This window comes from Saccopteryx bilineata, chromosome 3 (assembly GCF_036850765.1).
Source record: "Saccopteryx bilineata isolate mSacBil1 chromosome 3, mSacBil1_pri_phased_curated, whole genome shotgun sequence".
Taxonomy (NCBI): Eukaryota; Metazoa; Chordata; class Mammalia; order Chiroptera; family Emballonuridae; genus Saccopteryx; species Saccopteryx bilineata.
Window position 1 is genome coordinate 147,311,324 of NC_089492.1, and position 18,096 is coordinate 147,329,419.

Here is an 18,096-nt window from a genome sequence, read left to right on the forward strand (position 1 = left end):
GCCTGGTCCTGGCCCGGCCCCTCTTTTCCTGGCTGAGTGACCTGGGACAAGTTCCTGCTTCTTGTGACTTAGTTTCCTGCTATGACCAGTGAGAATAATGGACACACCCCTCTCATGGGGTCCTACAAAAGAGGAAATGAATGTTATTCAGAGAACAGGGTCTACAATGAGCACTTGGTGCATGTCAGGGAGGGATGAGGCAGACCCAGACCCTGCTGTCACATAGCTACCAGACAGGATGAGAAAGACACAAACCTGAGAAGTATCACAAGCTGACAGCTGGATGAGGCGCCATGTTGAAGGGAGCTTACTTTTCACTCAGTAGGCAGGTCAGAGCTCTCTGAGAATGGGACTTCTAATGGAAGTGGAAAAACGGGAGCCTGACTTTCGAGGAGCAAGGGCAGATTTTCTGGGCAGAGGAAACAGCCCGTGCAATGGCCCTGAGGTAGAAATGAGCTTGCTGAAGTGTGCAGAGAAACAGGGCGTCCAAATAGCGAGTTCAGAGCAGAGAGGAAGGCACTGGTGGAAGATGTCAGGGCTCAACCACTCATCACTCTGTAGGGAGAATAATGCCCTCCCAAATACTTGTGTTCTTATCCCAGAAACCTGGGAATCTGACCTTGATTTTAACCCAGTGAGACCCATGTCAGATGCCTGACCTACAAAACTTTGAGATAATTTTGTGGTGTAATTTGTCAAGTTTATGTTTATTAGTTACAGCAGCATCAGGCCCGAGTACACAGCTGCACTGTGAGGACTGTGCTTAAATGCCCCTGGGTGGGGAGCCGCTGGTGCAGTTTTAACAAGAAAGGGATTCCATCTGGCCTCTGACCTCATAGATCCTAGGAGGTAATGTGAAGACATGCAGAGCGGGTGGGACACAGATGCTGTGGTCCAGGACAGGACAGTTTCAATTGCACCCATAAACACTGGGGATTTTGCTCCATAGGCCAATCTGAAAGCACCACATATTTTATTTAGCCTTCACAGCCCCAGGTTAGTTACTCTTAAGAATAAGGATTCCGGGCTCGGAACCCATGCCATGGCCAAGCGCATGGCACTTATCGTCTCTTTTTTGGGTTTGCCCATGCTTCCTGCAAGGACCAGCCCCCCTTCACCCCCTGTCTGTCCTCTCACACACCCCTCACCGCCTCAGAGCTGACCACAGAAGTTCTGACTTTCCAGCAAAATCCAGATGTGAGTTTTTCGTGGTCACATAAACCTTGGCTCCTGTGGGGATGTACACACGTGTGCTGTACACTAAAACAACCAGCACCAGTGCGAATGTTCCTAGGAGGGTCTGTATATGTCAGGGGAGGCAGCGGGGGGACTCAGAGGGGCCCCCCAAAACCTGGGGGTCTACATTGAGCCCCTCATCTTGATTCCCACTGGGGAACATGCCCTCCGAATGGATGGACATTAGGGAAGGTATTGACTGAAGATAACACTGATGCTGTTAAAGGTACAACAAATCTGCAGGTGAATGTGTCAACTGTACAGAACTTAGCTAGGCAGCAAGTAGATGAATGAATCAACTGGGTTTGGGTCATGAGACGAACATGATTGCCCTGGGCTCATAGTTGGGTCCTGCACTCCTCATTCATTGTGTATCTGGTGTATCTGTTGGTTCATTCACACGGGCATCTGGAGTGTACACAGAGCCTAGCCGCAGTGATGAGGGTTCAAAGCTGTCTAGAGCTCCCTTTCTGCCTTCAGGCATGCAGAGGGGTTGGGGGGAGGTGACCAGAGGTAGCTGCATGAGGATTCTGTGAAACAAAAGAGTCAAAAGGCGGGCAGAGGTGGGCTCATGGGGGTTCTCTGAGGACCCCTCTAACATAGGCCAGCCGTCCTGTCACATCAGGGTCTAAAAAAGGCATGCTGGGATTTAAGTCTTGGATGTGTCACGGTGACTACTTGGCTTCCTTGTCTATGAAGTGGGCACAATAATGCTGCTTCCCATGGTTGACGTGAGCATGTCCTGAGTGACTGGTGGGAAGTGCAGTCACAGTACCGACTCTTGGCACCCACTGCTGTCATGGCTATTTTAAAAGCAGAGAAGAAGGGGGCCTGGGGTATAAATATACAATCATGGTCAACACGGGTGGTAAGAGCCCAAAGTGCCCTGAGCACCTCGGGTCCAGACCCTAGAGGGGGCTCTGGCTTTATGTGTTCACCTGGCTGGGCCATGGTACCCACATTATTGGTCAAACACCAGTCTAGGTATAGCTGTGAAGGTATTTTTTACACCTGATTAGCATGAGATCATAAAGCAGGTATCCCTCCATAATGTGCGTGGGTCTTTCCCAAATCACCGACATCCCCGAGGAGGCTGGAGCCCTCCTCAGGTGCCCTGGCCTGAGCTGCAGCCTCTGCTCTTCCCAGGCCTCCGGCCTGCCGCCTACCCTGCGGACTTGGACTTGCAGCCCCCACAATTGCACGAGAGTTCCTTAGAACAAGTCTTGCCTCGCCCTGTCTCTCCCTCACGTGTAAATGTGTGCCATATACATCCTGTTGCTTCTGTTTCTCTAGAGAACCCTGACGACACAGGGCCTCCCCCACTTTCTGTCCTCCTCCACATGGGTGCTGGGCAGAGGTCACAGGATGGGAGAAGTTGGAGTTATAACCCACCTCTGGCGTGGTCTCAAATGAAAATAGCTTCTGGAGAAAAACACACACAGCTCTGACATGACTCAGACGCCAAGGGCCGCAAGCCTTGGCTAGCAGGCACACACTTGGCAAGGATGCATGGCCCTCTCTCAGACCGAGCAGTACCAAAACATCTGTGTTCCCATTAGCAAAATGCTGACATGACTCATATCTGTGGCTCAGGGAAACCAGCTCAGGAGATGGCCCCTCAAGGTCTAAGGGGTCATCGTGACCACTTTAAGGCTCATGGAGCTCTACTGTCACTGGGGTTGATCTTGGAAAGAGTTTCTGTTCAAAGACTATCATAGTGAGGAAACCATTGAGCCAAGTTATGTCAGAACAGAAACCTCAAAGACACCCCCCTCAAGCCTCCCACACACTCTTGATGCTTTACCCACTCCCTTCGGTGCCTTGAGGCATACAAAAGGGGTGCCTTAAACTTCATTTGTAAATTGAACCCAAATCCAGAGGCCTGGATGGGGTGGGAGGGGCCTGGCCTACCAAGTTCTGGCATGGTGACAAGGTGGGGTGGGCAGACACACATACTGTCTTTGTCTCATCCACCCCTGGGCCAGCAGGTAGGGTCCCGGGTAGGAAGTGGCTCTGGAAGCCACTCTACTGGGCGCTGGCCGGGCTCAGAGACAGCAGGAGTGCTATAGGTTTGGGGCAGCCCCATCGGGTCCACCAGAGTAGGTGCTGTGAGAAAAAGTTGGGGGGAGATGGACACGATTTTCCCCTGGGGTGGTATGAGGCAGGTGGAGTGTTGTTCTGTGGCCTTACTGCTCACAAGAACCTTCAGACCAGCCGTCACAGTTCTTACCACTGGCCTGTGTTCCAAAACCATCTCTGCAGCCTCATCCCAGCATGGGAAGGGCTGGATGGGATGACTTTGTTTCTATTTCTGTCACTGGTGTGGGCCTTCTCTGCAGACATTGCCATGGGTGTCCAGTCAGAACAAGTGCCCATCCCTGTGATGAGTCTGGTGATAGGAATGGTAAATCTCAGTTGTTTACTCCTCACAGATGGAAAGCTTTCACTAAATGCCCTTTCTTGGTTCCATTTTAAATAAGTGTCAATTCAAAGAAATGGAAACTATTTGTCATTATTATCATCAATGGAGTAAGCCAGGTGTGGAGCCAGATTTTGAAGGGATGGAAACTTAATGAGGGCCCTTGAGGGCCCTGGAAGAAGGTGATGGGGGTGCTGACACAGTGCTTCCTCAGCCTCGGGGACATGCCTTCCCCTGTGGCTTTGACCTTTGCCCAATCACAGCCATGGGGAGCCTTTGCCCGCAGGGAGGTTAGCGCTGAAAGGGCAGGCGAGTAGAGCCTGTGGTTGATTAATACAGTTGGGGTCTGGGCCCCTGAGATGGGAAGGGATTGCCCAAAGCCAGCCCTTTGCTGTGTCAGGGCTGGGCTAAAATGTAGGTGGTGACACTTGAGGGTCAAGCCTGCTTCCTGTCCCTGAACCTGGAAGCCTTGTCAGCCCCTCGGCTTACCTCATCAAGCCCACATTTACAAAGAAGGAACTGGTTTATTCCCTCACCCAGAGTAGGATATGAGGTGAGTGTGGGAAGGTAAATGGGTAATAGATGGAAGGAGCAAGGAGCCTGCTCCCCAGACTGAAAAGAGTGGGGGAACAGGAGTGAAATCGAGGCCCAGGTCTGACGAGCTGCTCTGCTTGAGGGTGTGCAACGATGCCACAAGCCAGTGTCGACAAGAAATCTGATGGAACCTTCATCCCGTGGTCCAGCGTATGAGGATGACTCTTGTGTGTTGTGTGTGTGCGTGTGTGTTTGTGTGTCTCATCCTAAAGTGAAAACCAAACAGAAGCTAGCAGTGGTGTCTCTAGCCACGGGATCGGTTCTGTTTCGATGTTTTGTAGAGAGTGTGCTTTATCTTTATGATCAAGTGAAGTGATAAAGCCTTCTCAGCCCTGGCCAGTTGGCTCAGTGGTAGAGCATCGGCCTGCCGTGCAGAAGTCCCGGGTTCAATTCCCGGCCAGGGCACAGAGGAGAGGCGCCCATCTGCTTCTCCACCCCTCCCCCTCTCCTCCCCTCTGTCTCTCTCTTCCCCTCCCGCAGCCGAGGCTCCATTGGAGCAAAGATGGCCCGGGCGCTGGGGATGGCTTCTTGGCCTCTGCCCCAGGCGCTAGAATGGCTCTGGTTGCAACATAGCAACGCCCCAGAGGGGCAGAGCATCGCCCCCTGGTGGGCAGAGCGTCACCCCCTGGTGGGCGTGCCGGGTGGATCCCAGTCAGGCGCATGCGGGAGTCTGTCAGACTGTCTCTCCCCGTTTCCAGCTTCAGAAAAATGCAAAAAAAAAAAAAAATGCCTTCTCAGTTTGAAAAGGAGACACACAGGTCTTCAGTCTCCCTCTATGACACCATTTGTACCCATAATGAAGACCTCTCAAGCACCTAACTTTGTTGATAAGGCTTTCAACTTTGTTGCCTGGCTCTGCAAAATGAATTTAGTTATGCCTGCACCTAAGTCTGATGACAGGTGACAGATTCTGAACATGGCTCCCAAGGGCTCCATATAGCACTTCCGGATCAAGGAGCCACCTCTGTCGTAGAGCTGCAGCCAATTCATTAGACGTCATGTCCACAGGCACTACATCTTTCTGTGTCCCTGGCACCTGATCCTGACCCTGCATGCTGGCTTGCCAAGACCATAAGGATCTTCCTTTTTTCCCTCTTGGGTACTTTGTTTTTTGTTTCTTCTAGTTTTATTGAGCTATAATTGGCATACAACATTATATGAGTTTCAGGTGAACAACATAGTGATTTATAATATATCTATTGTGAAATGATCACCATAATAAGTTCACATCCATCATCTCATATAGTTACAAATTATGTTTTACTTGTGATGAGAACTTTTTTTAAAAAGATTTTATTTATTCATTATAGAGAGGGGAGAGAGAGAGAGAGAGAGAGAGAGAGAGAGAGAAGGGGGAAGGAGCTGGAAGCATCAACTCCCATATGTGCCTTGACCAGGCAAGCCCAGGGTTTTGAACCGGCAACCTCAGCGTTTCCAGGTTGACGCTTTATCCACTGCGCCACCACAGGTCGATGAGAACTTTTATGATCTATTCTCTTCAACTTTCAAATATGCAATCCAGTATTGTTGACTAAAGTCATCCTGCTGATTCCGCATGCAAGTGAGATCATAAAAGTATTTGTCTTTCTCTGTCTGACTTATTTCACTTAGCTTAATGCCTTCAAGGTCCGTTCATGTTGGTGCAAATGGCAGGATTTTTTATGGCTGAATTATTTTTCCATTCATCCATCAGTGGACACTCAGGTTGTTTTCATGTCTTGACTATTGAAAATAATGCTACAGTGAACACAGGGGTGCATATATCTTTTTGAATTAATGTCTTCATTTTCTTCAAATGAATAGCCAAAAGTGGAATTGCTGTGTCATGAGGTAGTTGTATTTTTAATTTTTTGAGGAACCTCCAGCCTGTTTTCCATAGCAGCTGTACCAATTACATTCCCACCAACAGTGCAAGAAGATTCCCTTTTCTCTACATCCAGGCCAACACTTGTTTGTTGATTTATTGACAATAGCCATTCTGACAAGTGTGAAGTGATATCTCATTGTGGTTTTGATTTGCGTTTCCCTGATGATTAGTGATGTTGCACATCTTTTCATGTACTTTTTGGTTATCTGAATGTCCTCTTTGGAAAAATGTCTATTTAGATATTCTGCCTATTTTTTAATAAGATTGTTTGGGTTTCTTTACTCTTGAATTGTATGAGTTTTTAAAATATTTTTTTAATATTAATCTCTTATCTGATTATTATTTTCAAATATTTCCTCCCATTTAGTAGACTGCCTTTTCATTTGGTTGATTGTTTTCTTTGTTGTGCAAAAAGCATTTTAGTTTGATGTAGTTTCACTTGTTTATTTTGCTTTTGGTGTCAAATAAAAAAAGTCATAACCAAGACTAGTGTCAAGGAGTTTACTATATATGTTTTCTTCTAGGAGTTTCACATCTTACATTCAAGTCTTTAATTCAATTTGAGTAGATTTGTGCATGTGTTGTTAGATAGGGCAGTTTCATTCTTTAGTATGCAGCTGTCCTGTGTTCCCAACACCATTGGTTGAAGAGACTGTCGTCCTTCCCTTACTGTATATTCTTGGCTCTTTTGTCATAAATAATTGACCATCTGTGTATGGATTTATTTCTAGGCTTACAAGGATCTTCCTTGACCATACCATGTTCTCTCAGCATCATCCCATGAGGTTGGAGACAAAATGAATGAGCTAGGACTTCCCAGCCTTCCCTCAGCACATCTACCCACAACTCTTCCCTCATCTTCCCTGCTTGGCCTGTGGCCTTAGTGTGCTTGGTCTGAAAGGTTTTCCATGATGACTGGATGAGCCCATCTCACCCCTAATAAGCACGTGGGGGAAAAGCAGCTGGTGCCCATTTTCCATGGTCCGGATGCTAAGAAGGGCTCTGGGAAGAGTCCCTAGACTCAGAAGATAGTTGTGCCTGGACCTAGGAGCACTGGGTTAGACACACTCGGCTGTTGGGCCTGTTTCCTTCCACACATGCTCCCCTTCTTTCTCTACTTCCTGGGGCTGCATGTCACCCCCAGGTTCTCAACAGAGGTCTTGGCACTGATCTTCCTTCCCCAGTTTCAGATCAGCCCTTCCATGTCCCCTGGGGCAGCCCCAGCCCAGTGAGCCCTTGCCTCAGATAGAGGCAGCTGCTCCCTTGGCTCAGTGTGGAGAGGGATGTTTCCTCCACTCCCTCTCCGCTTCCAGCCCCACCATCTAGGCCACCCAACCTCAAATTTGTACGCATGTTAGAAACTCACTACTGTAGGGTATTTTGCTCGGGTTATCAAGTTACTAATTCCTAATCCAAACGGATCAAGAAGACCACTCACCATACAGGGGCCTGTGAGAAACAAATGAGACGGCATAAAACAATTCAGAGGGTCACTGACAGCTTAAGGTGGCCCGGAATGGGAACTAGCAGGGTTCCCAGCCTGGCTCTGTTACAGGAAAGGGGACCTGGCCCTCAGTGGGTCTGCCTAGGGCCAGCCCGTGGTGTGTGGGTTCTTGACTTCACACAGGAAAGATTTCACAACACGAGTCCAGGTGGTTTTGAGAGTACACCTATTAAATCTGGGGACAGTGAAGAAGTGAAGGGCTTAGGATAGAAGACGCAACAGGAGAGAGACTAGGCGGGGCTGCTTTGGCTCTCTAAAAATGTGATAGGAAAGAAAGGAGCCTCCACTGAGAAGTCAAAGAAAAGGGGGGCCTTGGAGACAAGTTCAGAGGATTAGCTTAGGACAGGCTGCCACTTCCCACTGCTCCCCTGGTTGCAAGTCTTCTGGGGAACCTTAGAGTGTAAGAGATGCAAACCTGAGGGGGAAAAAGAGGGAGAGGGGGAGGGAAAGAAATGGCATGCTCCCAGCGGGGAGAGCAGGGGCTGGGTCCTTTGTTTTGAGAGTTTTGAAGGCTGGGCCTTTAGGGAAGGTCGTAGGGGAGATCTCAGTAGAATATTCATCAGCTTTGCCATGTCTGCCCTTTCAGGGTGGTGGTCGCCAGGCCAGCAATTGATTGGTCAGCACCAGGACAGGGGCTCATTGGTCGTTGCACCTGATCTTGGTGTCACCCACCTGGTTTTGCTGCTCTTCTGGGGCCTGGAGCTGAGAGACAGCTGAGGCCTAGATGTTATTTCTAGGGAGGTGGTTTTCAGTATCAGGCTGTAAATTGCTTGGCCAGTTTGTTCAGCTCAATCTCGTCTTCCCAGTCTACGTACTTGCCAATGAGCTTTCCTAGCTTCTTACTCTCTGGCCTCAGCTCCACAGCCTCTGTGTCCTCATCTGTGAAAAGCACACTCTCAAGCCTCCTCAAGGGTTGCTCCAGCCAATAGTACTCTTTGAAGTGGCCAATAGCTTTGTGAATTGTAAACTTCACAAATGTAAATCACACATAAGCCATGAAGCTATCTATAAAAGTAGCTCCTTTTTTAAAGGGAGGGATGTGGATGTGGGAAATGAGGCCCTGGTGGGATGGCTGTGCAGTGCTGGGCAGGTAGGGGCTGCAGGAGGCCATTGCCAGGTGTCCCAGGCCTGAGTGGGAAGGACACATGGAGGAGGAAGAAGGAAACAAAGCTTCTCTTCCCAGCAGCTGTGTCAGGGGCCAGGCCCAGTGAAACCCTGGTCAGGGGGGATGGAGCCAAGGGTTCCCCGTGAGTTAATGAGTTCCAGGGGCAACTGGGGATTCAGCTTCATCAAAAGGGCCCACAGAATCAGGTTGATGAGTCATCTGTTTGGCGCAGTGGCCCGGCTCCCTGGGAGAGCACTGGTGGCTGCTTCCACCATAGTGGCCAGGCTGGAAGCCCTGTGACTCCCAGCTGCCCTGCTGCCTTTTTAGAAAAAAAATTAAATTATAACACTAATACTTATTGTAGAAAATAAATTAAGTGTAAAAAATGAAAATTTTTAAAAAGCCTTTATTATTTTCTTAATATTCTCCTTTGTTCCGTGCAGGTAATGAGTCAGGTCAGACGCGGCCATGCAGAGGTAACACACAGCCCCCAGGTGAGCCCCCAGGACCAAGGCCCTGTCACCACCCACTGTATTCAACCCCTCCCTCCACCTCACTGCTTCTCTTGTTCTGGCTCTCACGGACCGTTGAGAGTGGGAACCTCAAAACTTTTATCACCAAGTATGATACTAGGTGTTGCTTTAAGTTAGTTTATCACGAAAGGCACAAGCTTCCTTTTTTTTATTTTTTAAGCTTTTAAAACATCATCAGAACTGGACATTGATTGTTGTTGAATGCTTCTTTAACTCTATTGAGTTTTTCTTTTTTCTGCCCTGTTACATTTTTAAAAGTATGGAAACTATGGGGCACTTCTGTTTTGCCTGCTTTATAGGTTGTATTGCTCACCTGCTTTTAAAAAGTCCAAGGGGAAAAGAAAGGCCCAGATTCCGAGTATTAACTTAGAATGAAGGGTTGGGGAAGTCTCAGGATAAAGATTACTGATTATAAGGCACTTTGGGTATAAATCATTGTTCACCCACCCAATCATGTGGAATCATCAGTTTTGCTCTTTGCCCTGAAGATGGAAATTTTTTTTTTTTTTTTTTTTTGTATTTTTCTGAAGCTGGAAACGGGGAGAGACAGTCAGACAGACTCCTGCATGTGCCCGACTGGGATCCACCCGGCACGCCCACCAGGGCGACGCTCTGCCCACCAGGGGGCGATGCTCTGACCAGAGCCACTCTAGCGCCTGGGGCAGAGGCCAAGGAGCCATCCTCAGCGCCCGGGCCATCTTTGCTCCAATGGAGCCCTTGCTGCGGGAGGGGAAGAGAGAGACAGAGAGGAAGGGGGGGTGGAGAAGCAAATGGGCGCTTCTCCTATGTGCCCTGGCCGGGAATTGAAGCCGGGTCCCCCGCACGCCAGGCCGACGCTCTTACCGCTGAGCCAACCGGCCAGGGCCAAGATGGAAATTTTGCTTTTGGTGAAGGGTAAGCCGGGGGCTATGAACCGTGTGGTTCAGGCACCATTTGGTCCAGTGGGAACTGGGCAGGAAAGGAGACCCATGAGGTCACTCATATTATCCTGTTGGGTCAGGGGTCTGGGTGGCTTCTGAAAGCCCAGCATGAGTGAACCAGCCATCGTGGGTGGTGGCGGTGGTTTTCTGTCCCCAGAACTGCCTCAACAAGCAGCAGGTCCTCACGGCCATCCGCCAGTTGCAGCAGCTGCTGAGGATCCAGGAGACCCGCTTCACCGAGGGCCTCCGCAACGTGAGGAGCCGGCTGGCCGCACTGCAGAGCTCTGCGGGCCGAGTGGAACTGGACGGCGCCCCAGGTGGGTCCCTATGTCGGCCCCCAGACCCAGGACGTTCAGGCCCTTCGCCTGTGGGTTCTCTCCCGTCCCCATGTGCCACGCTTCACTGTGTCTCACAGTGGATTGCCAGGCCTCTTCCTGCCTCACCTGCCGGCTCCCTCCATCCCACCCCCCTCTTCTGTTGGAATGTCACTTGCTTCCTCCTAGATCTTTTCATTCTAGGCTTCACAGTGCTCACGTGTACATGTTATGTTCACAGAGTCCTTCAAAGGCACCACTTTTGGAACAAGAGCTGCTTCTCCCTTCCCCGTCCCCACTGAGGTAGATTCCACTGGGCTCCACTTTAGGCTTTTAAAATTTTAATGCTAATTTTTAGAGCACTGCTAAATGCACAGCCAAACTGAAAGAGTTCTCGTGTATGCCCTCCCGGGACACACACAATATCCTCATCATCAGTGCTTGCGCCAGGGCAGCATGCCTGTTACCCTCCAGGAGCCAACACTGGCTGTGGTTTTTCAGGCATGAAAACTAGACCTCCGATGGGAGTCCCTCATTAGTGAAGTGGAATGGCTGGCAGGGGCTACTGAGGACACGTCCGTCTGTCTGCTGAGGTTACAGTGGGTGGGCTACAACAGACTGGGGTGTTTCTGCTTGTCTCAGTACTGTAATGACTTTCCCATTGCCAAAACCCAGAAGTGGGTGGCTGGATTTCTTCTGCTCTCTTGTCAGATTGGTGGTGTCTTGGGGGGTCGGGGGAGAACAGGGCCACGAGCCCAAGGCATATCTGACATCATCCATGCATTTAATGTGATGTATAAAGAGCCTTCTTCATTGCGTGAGATGAAGTTTCCTGAGGAAGGTGCTGGATTTCCTACCCTTTCAGAGATGATAGAGTCGAGTCTCACAGCTCTGAGTCAACTCCTGATTTCCTTGGTCCCCTGGTGCAGAGCCAGACCTACCAGCCAGACCCCTCATGCTTTCCCAGGCGCCTGGGCTCCTTAGGGGCTCTTTACAGCCAGACTCCGAGAGGCAGGCAAATGTGTCTGTCCTTTCTGCTACAGATGAGGAGACCAAGGCCAAGAGAACTGAGTTAGCAGTGGCAGGGCCAGATCTAGTGATTTCTTTTTCCTTCTAGAGACCCAACTCCACAGATTCTTTCTGTTTTCACGGGATCAGAGCTCCTGCAGCTGCTGGGAATTTCAAAGAAGAACCTGCTGCAAATAATTAATAAAACCACTGGCTCGCGTTAAGAGTTCTCTGTTCACTGGTACAGACAGAACGGTATATTGTTAAATTACTAATCCTGTCATCGCCACAGTCAGGGTCTTTCTTCCTTGAAACATGCAAGAATTTTTTAATTGGCCAACTCTCTTTTTTAAAATATTGCCACCATGAACTCTGTCTTTCCGTGTGTTGGACATGAGGGGGCTGGCAGCTGTCAGGATCCCCACTGCGGGGTGGAGCCAGGAGCTCACACCAGGTTTCATTGCAGGTAGAGGATAACTAGCCTTTGCTTTTTTTTTTTTAATTTTTAATTTTTAAATTTTATTTTATTTATTCATTTTTTTAGAGAGGAGAGAGAAAGGAGAGAGAGAGAGAGAGAGAGAGAGAGAGAGACAGAGAGAGGAGAGAGAGAGACAGAGAGAGAGAGAGAAGGGGGGAGGAGCTGGAAGCATCAACTCCCAGATGTGCCTTGACCAGGCAAGCCCAGGGTTTCAAACCGGCGACCTCAGCATTTCCAGGTCGACGCTTTATCCACTGCTCCACCACAGGTCAGGCCCTTTGCTTTTTTTAAAGAGCATTTTCTGGGAGTTAGAAAGAATAATTTCTCATCTTGTAGAATCCTAGGCCTTCCTATGATGGCTTCTGTCCTAAGTATCCCCCGTGGTTTTTCCACCTTTCCTTTCTAGGAACATTATCACAACCTATCAGCTTCAGGGCTTATCATCATGGCTGCTTCCTGCTGGTCTCATTCCCTTCCCTTCACAGTGAGCTCACTGGGGAAGGTGCAGAGGGCTGATCTGTGGCCTGCAGACTGCCTGGGACACTTTTGTAGTGAAATGAACCCTCCCGGGGGCACATGGTCCGCTGGGTGTGCCGTCTACCAGAGAGCTTTCCCTCCCACTTGGGAAGTGACTGCCAATTGATTTTTAATTCATCTGTATCCATTCTTTAATTACACTGACGTCTATTGAGCATCTACTGTATGCTAGCACTGTTCCATCTGTGCAAGTAAGCTTTACCTGTGAGTTGCTCCAGCAGGCGGTTTTCCTTTTTATGAGTGTTTTAAAGACTTCTTACCCCAAAGAGGTCACTCTTCCTCCTGAGAGGTCCCTTTGACAGTCCTCAAACCTACCAGGCACCAACTTATCCCCTCTGTCCTCCAGATTCTGTGTGGTATGCCTCCATCGTTTTCAACTCTTGGTTCCAGGGAGGCCTTCTCTGACCACAGTGGTCACTACTACACCCTTTAACTGTGCAACCCAGGACTAGTCCCTGCTATATTTTTTTCTTAAGTGAGAAGCGGGAGGCAGAGAGACAGACTCCCACATGCACCCGAACCAGGATCTACTTGTCAAGGCCCCTATGGGGCGATGCTCTGCCCATCTGGGGATTTTGTTCTGTTGCTTGGCAACTGAGCTATTTTAGCACCTGAGGCGAGGCCATGGGGTCATCCTCAGCACCTGGGCCAACTTGCTCCAACTGAGCCATAGCTGCAAGAGAGGAAGAGATAGAAGGGGAGGAGAAAGGTGGAGAAGCAGATGGGTGCTTCTCCTGTGTGCCCTGACTGGAATTGAACCCAGGACATCCACATGCCAGGATGATGCTCTACCACTGAGCCAACCAGCCAGGGCCCTTGCTCTATTTTCTACATGACACTTATCACCTCTTATTTCACTCTGCCATTGGCTCGTGGGTCTCAGTTATTGATGGTCTCTCTTGATGGAAAGGGCTTCTGAGAGCAGGGTTTTGTTCGTTTTATTCATTGATGATTCCAAGTGGCTAATATAGTGCCTGGTACATAGTAAGAACACAATATATAATTTTTCATTTGTTCACTTATAAGTTCAAGGATTCTTTATTGAATGCTCACTATGGAGCAGGCGCTGGATTGGGCCGGGCATGCAGTGGGGACACAGGCCAAGTATGGTTCGTCCTCTAGCTGCATCCTGGGGAGACTGACAACAAATGTGGAAACAAACATGGTGATAAAGAGCCTCCAGGGGGTACAAATCCAGGGAGAAAGCAAAGGGAGCTCAGGCTTAGCAGGTGCCCTGGGAGGTTTTAGTGAAGCGAGGTGGTCAGAGAACACTCTAGGAGGGGTTGTGTTCAAGCAAAGACTCATGTGAGTGAGAAGGAACCAGAGATAGGACGTTCTGGGGAAAGAACATTCTAGGCAGAGGGAGCAGGGAGGCCTGGACACAGGGCTAAACCCCCCTGTAACTCCGAGATGTTAGGTGGTAGGCACAGATGTCAGGGGAATCCCACCCTGACCCTCCCACATGGCGAGGCTCGCACATAGCACTCAGTGTCTCTGAGCCACGGTCTCCTCCTCTTTCACTGAGTGAGCACCCATGGCCAAGTATGCCCTGAGGATTCAATGAGACACAACATTCAAAATGTTCAGCCTGGTGTACAGCCAGGAGTAGGCACTCAACAAAGAGACGCCTGAAGACAAGAAGCCTGGTAATTGAGTTATGTCTAAATTGTTATGGTCCTTCTTTTTCTCCTTATAGTTTCCTGCCCTGCTCTGAATGCCCCTCCAGATGGCAGAAAGTTTGGAAGCAAGTACTTAGTGGATCACGAAGTCCATTTTACCTGCAACCCTGGGTTCCAACTGGTTGGGCCTAGCAGCGTGGTATGTCTTCCCAACGGTACCTGGACAGGGGAGCAGCCCCACTGCAGAGGTCAGTCCTTCCTAACCCTCCTCCAGGGCTGGATCCAGTGCAGCCAGCAAGGCTCTGCTGGGGAAAAAGGGTCATTTCTTGGGACAGTTTCTGCCTGATTCCTCCACCATTTCTTGACCTCAGGACAGCAGCCACTGTGTCTAATGAATCAGCCTCATCTGTGTGAGCTCCCTGAATCCTCCCAACAGTTTAGTCTTGTTTTGCATATGGGGCAATTGAGGCACAGAAGGAACGTGCCCAAGAGCTGGGGGACAGGCTGAACTGATTCACATCCAGACAGTACTCTGACTCCAGAGTCTCTTCCTCAACACCTCACTGTGTTCCTACAGACACTGGAGCAAGACAGCTTCTGTGGTTGTGGGGAAGGACAAGAGGGAGATGCCGCACAGACATGCATTGTGGCTAACTCATTCTGGGGCTTCAGCTTGTTTGCGAGGCTGTAGGTGACCAGTAGGACTGAAGAAATTCCTTAGGTGTCCTTTATGTCTGTTTTGGGACTTGGTGCAGATCAGCTCCGGTGGGACCACTGGGAGAGAGGGAGGCATGAAAGGCTCCTCTTCTCTCTGTTGGGCTTGAAAACAGTACTTGCTTGATGTCTAGGAAAGTCAGACCTGGCACGCTTTACATGCTGGCTTTTCAAAAATGTATGGTCAAAACTTCATGTATACCAGTCATTTTCAGGGCAGGGGTCATAGTACATCTGCTGAGTCAGAATGTCCATGATGTTAGCCCAAGAATTGAAGGGGAAATGTAAATATTACATAAATAAGTAAGTTTTGAAGAGCTGCATTTGAATGCCTAAGTAATTTGCAAGCAAACAGGCTCATCAGAAAATACACCAGCCCCAGACGAGCATGGGCAGACATGGGAAGTATGGGCGAGCCGCTCTATGTTTGTGGAGCTAGACTTCGATTCCCATCTCCTGGGGTGAACATGGTCTGAAGGGTGGTAACAGGTACCACCCAGAAGATAGCTAGGAAATACGAGCCCTGTGTCACACAGACATACTAGGGGACATGCTGAGATCTGATTTCCCCTTTATCCTGAAGGATTTCCATTATTTCATATAGATACAAGGGAAAGAAGAAAAAGTGTTTTCCTTATGATGAGAGCTCTTAAGATTTACATTCTTAATCACTTTCCTATGTGTCCTACAGCCTTGCTAACCACAGTCATGTTTTGAATCACCCCTAGTACTTACTTATAAATGGAAGTCTGTGCCTTTGTCTCTGTATTCCTTGTAAACTGGGAGCTAACTCCAGAGGCTTGACCAGACTCAGGTGAGAGTTTTGTTCTGTTTGAACACTATAAACTGTAGACTTCTGCTGGGAAATGTCCGCTGCTGCCCATTCTCTCCCCCTGTGACACTGAGCCTTGGTGACACCCGCCATCTTTATGTGGCCATCACTCCAGTCAGTTCCTTAGCTCTGAGTTCAACTTTCAAAAAAGGTGTAGCTTTACCACTGGCTGTCATTTTGATTGCACTGTAAGATACCCATCTCACATTTCTTTCCTTGTTATATTTAATACATTCCTCCATGTCTTCTGTTTTAACCGATACTGTGTGGCCATCATGACTAAGAAATCTTTTTGCCTGAATGGCCAAAGGATTTTTTTAAGATAATAGTTTTATTGGGCTCCATCTAAGTACTGGCCTTCCTGGGAAACTGGAAATTTCTATTTCTGGAGCAGTCTGGCCACTTGGACCTCTCAGGGCGTTCCAGGACAAGCCCCAATATTGTGGAGACTGTAGGAGGAGAATCCAAATTGAGCCCAATAAGGAAAACCGGTGCAAATGAAAGAGACGGTGCAGAGAAGAGGTGAGGAGGCTTGAAAAGGGCAAAGCTGAGCAAGTATACGTGTGACCCATGCTGAAAACAGTGGAACTGTGACATCGGGAATTAGGAAATTAGGAAAACTTCATAGGAAAACTTATTTCCTCTGAATGAGTAATAGGAAGGGACTTGTCCAATCCCATACACACCATTAAAGAAAACAGAGACGAAAGTCTGCAGACGATGAATGAATGCCAGAAGGACATACCCATAAAACAGATGAAAGCTGTAACTATTTCCAAACAAACAGCAAGAAAAAATTTAAAAGATAAAAACTATGGAAGGGTGGCATAAATAAATATTAGAAAACCTCAGAAATGAGGGGATTGGAAAAATGGAAAGTTTGAAACTAGATAACAGAACACAGGAAAGAGTTAGAAATAAAGGGACAAGAAGTCAATCATGCATGTGAAACACTGAGTCAGATCCGGGGAACTAGCACGTGCTCACTGAACAGTAAGCGGGTCAGCAGAGCCACCACCAGCCTCTCCACAGCTGCTCCAGCACCATGTGCTTAATTAAGTGCCACTGCCTGAGCCAGACATGATGTGATGATACCCATACTGCAGTCAGAGCACAGATGGGAAGCCAAGACTGGGCACCGGGCTGTGGCATGCCTCCAAGAGAGAATAAAGATAAGAAAGAGTCTGTGTGGATCTCGTCTAGAAATGAAAACTCTGGGCCACAATATCCAGAGGGGAACAGCACACAGGGGCCTGGGACCTCTGGACACAATCCCCACCCCACCTGCACCCCACAGTCCAGGTGCGACTAGGCTTGGTGATTTCTGCTGGGCCACAGCCAGGGCGGAACATGGCGCCAGTCCCACCAGTGCCAGACTGAAAGGTACTAGTGTTTGAACCCTGGCTTTGAGCCCACAGCTTTATGGCCTCATGGTCTGCTGCTTTCACTTTGCTGGTGAGAAATGATAGGCTGGACAACAGGTGGAAACGGGAAACCCAAGTCTTGTGGCTCTGTGTGCAGTGCCGTTCCAGACACTTTCCTGGAAACCGGTTGTCTGAGAAAGAACCTGTGGGGAGAGCACAGTCGGGTTAAGGTTACTGAGAAATTGAAATGGCTCCTACCAGGACAAGCAGCATCTGGATGGAAGGGCCTTTCCATGATGAATATAAACATGTCATAGTCTACCTGACACTCCAGTCCTGAGGAGGCCAGCCCACACACATGACGCTGCTGTTCTCATCAGGAGTAAGGACCTCTCCTTCTTCTGGATGGACATGCTGGAAAGGATGCTCTGGCACCATTTGGGACATCCACTGCATCCCAGGATGCTTTGGTGAACTCAGTGAACCCACAGACCTGTTCCTGGGGCCTAAATGCCACCATTAGAACTGGGCTTATGGAATTCACAACACAGAGACAGGATCTGAGGGCTTCAAAAGATCAGTTTTTCCCTAATTAGGAAATTTGTCAACGTTCATAATGGAAAAATGGAAGAGGACCAAAAAGCATAAAGGAAGAGAAATTATCATCCAGAGAAAAACCTATTAAACTTTTTAAATATGTATCTCTGTATACATAGCTTTTCTGTAGGACTGTTGTGTAGGTTAGCCTGAAACAGTTCTCTTTCCCAACGTTAAGGAGCAGTCAAGGGTGGCACAAGAAATGGGAGCACAAGAAAGCTTCTGGGCGGGGTTGGAAAGAGTGCATCTCCCCATCTCTGCACATTCCATGGGCCACGCTCCCTCCCTCTTATGGCTTCTCTGAACTGCATTCCTGTCCAGTGGTGTTCTACCTGGGTGCTGGCAGATAGAGGCAGATTTGGAGGCCATTCTACCTGGGTGCTGGTGGAGAAGAGCATAGTTGGGGGCAGTCTTACCTGGGTGCTGGCGGAGAGAGGCAGATGATGGGCTGCACC

The 18,096-nt window shown here is 49.0% G+C and overlaps 1 protein-coding gene and 1 non-coding gene across 3 annotated transcripts in view; both read left to right on the forward strand.

Moving 5' to 3' along the window:
- Nucleotides 1–18,096, forward strand: part of FBLN7 (fibulin 7) — a 49,798-nt gene that overhangs the window by 22,912 nt on the left and 8,790 nt on the right. For both annotated transcript variants that reach the window (XM_066267675.1, XM_066267672.1), the window contains exons 3-5: nt 9,169–9,219; nt 10,336–10,495; nt 14,212–14,382. In XM_066267675.1, coding sequence (XP_066123772.1) covers nt 9,169–9,219; nt 10,336–10,495; nt 14,212–14,382 — 382 coding nt within the window. The remainder of the gene's footprint in view (nt 1–9,168; nt 9,220–10,335; nt 10,496–14,211; nt 14,383–18,096) is intronic.
- Nucleotides 4,579–4,654, forward strand: TRNAG-GCC (transfer RNA glycine (anticodon GCC)). The gene has a single exon. It is a non-coding gene; the product is annotated as a tRNA-Gly (tRNA).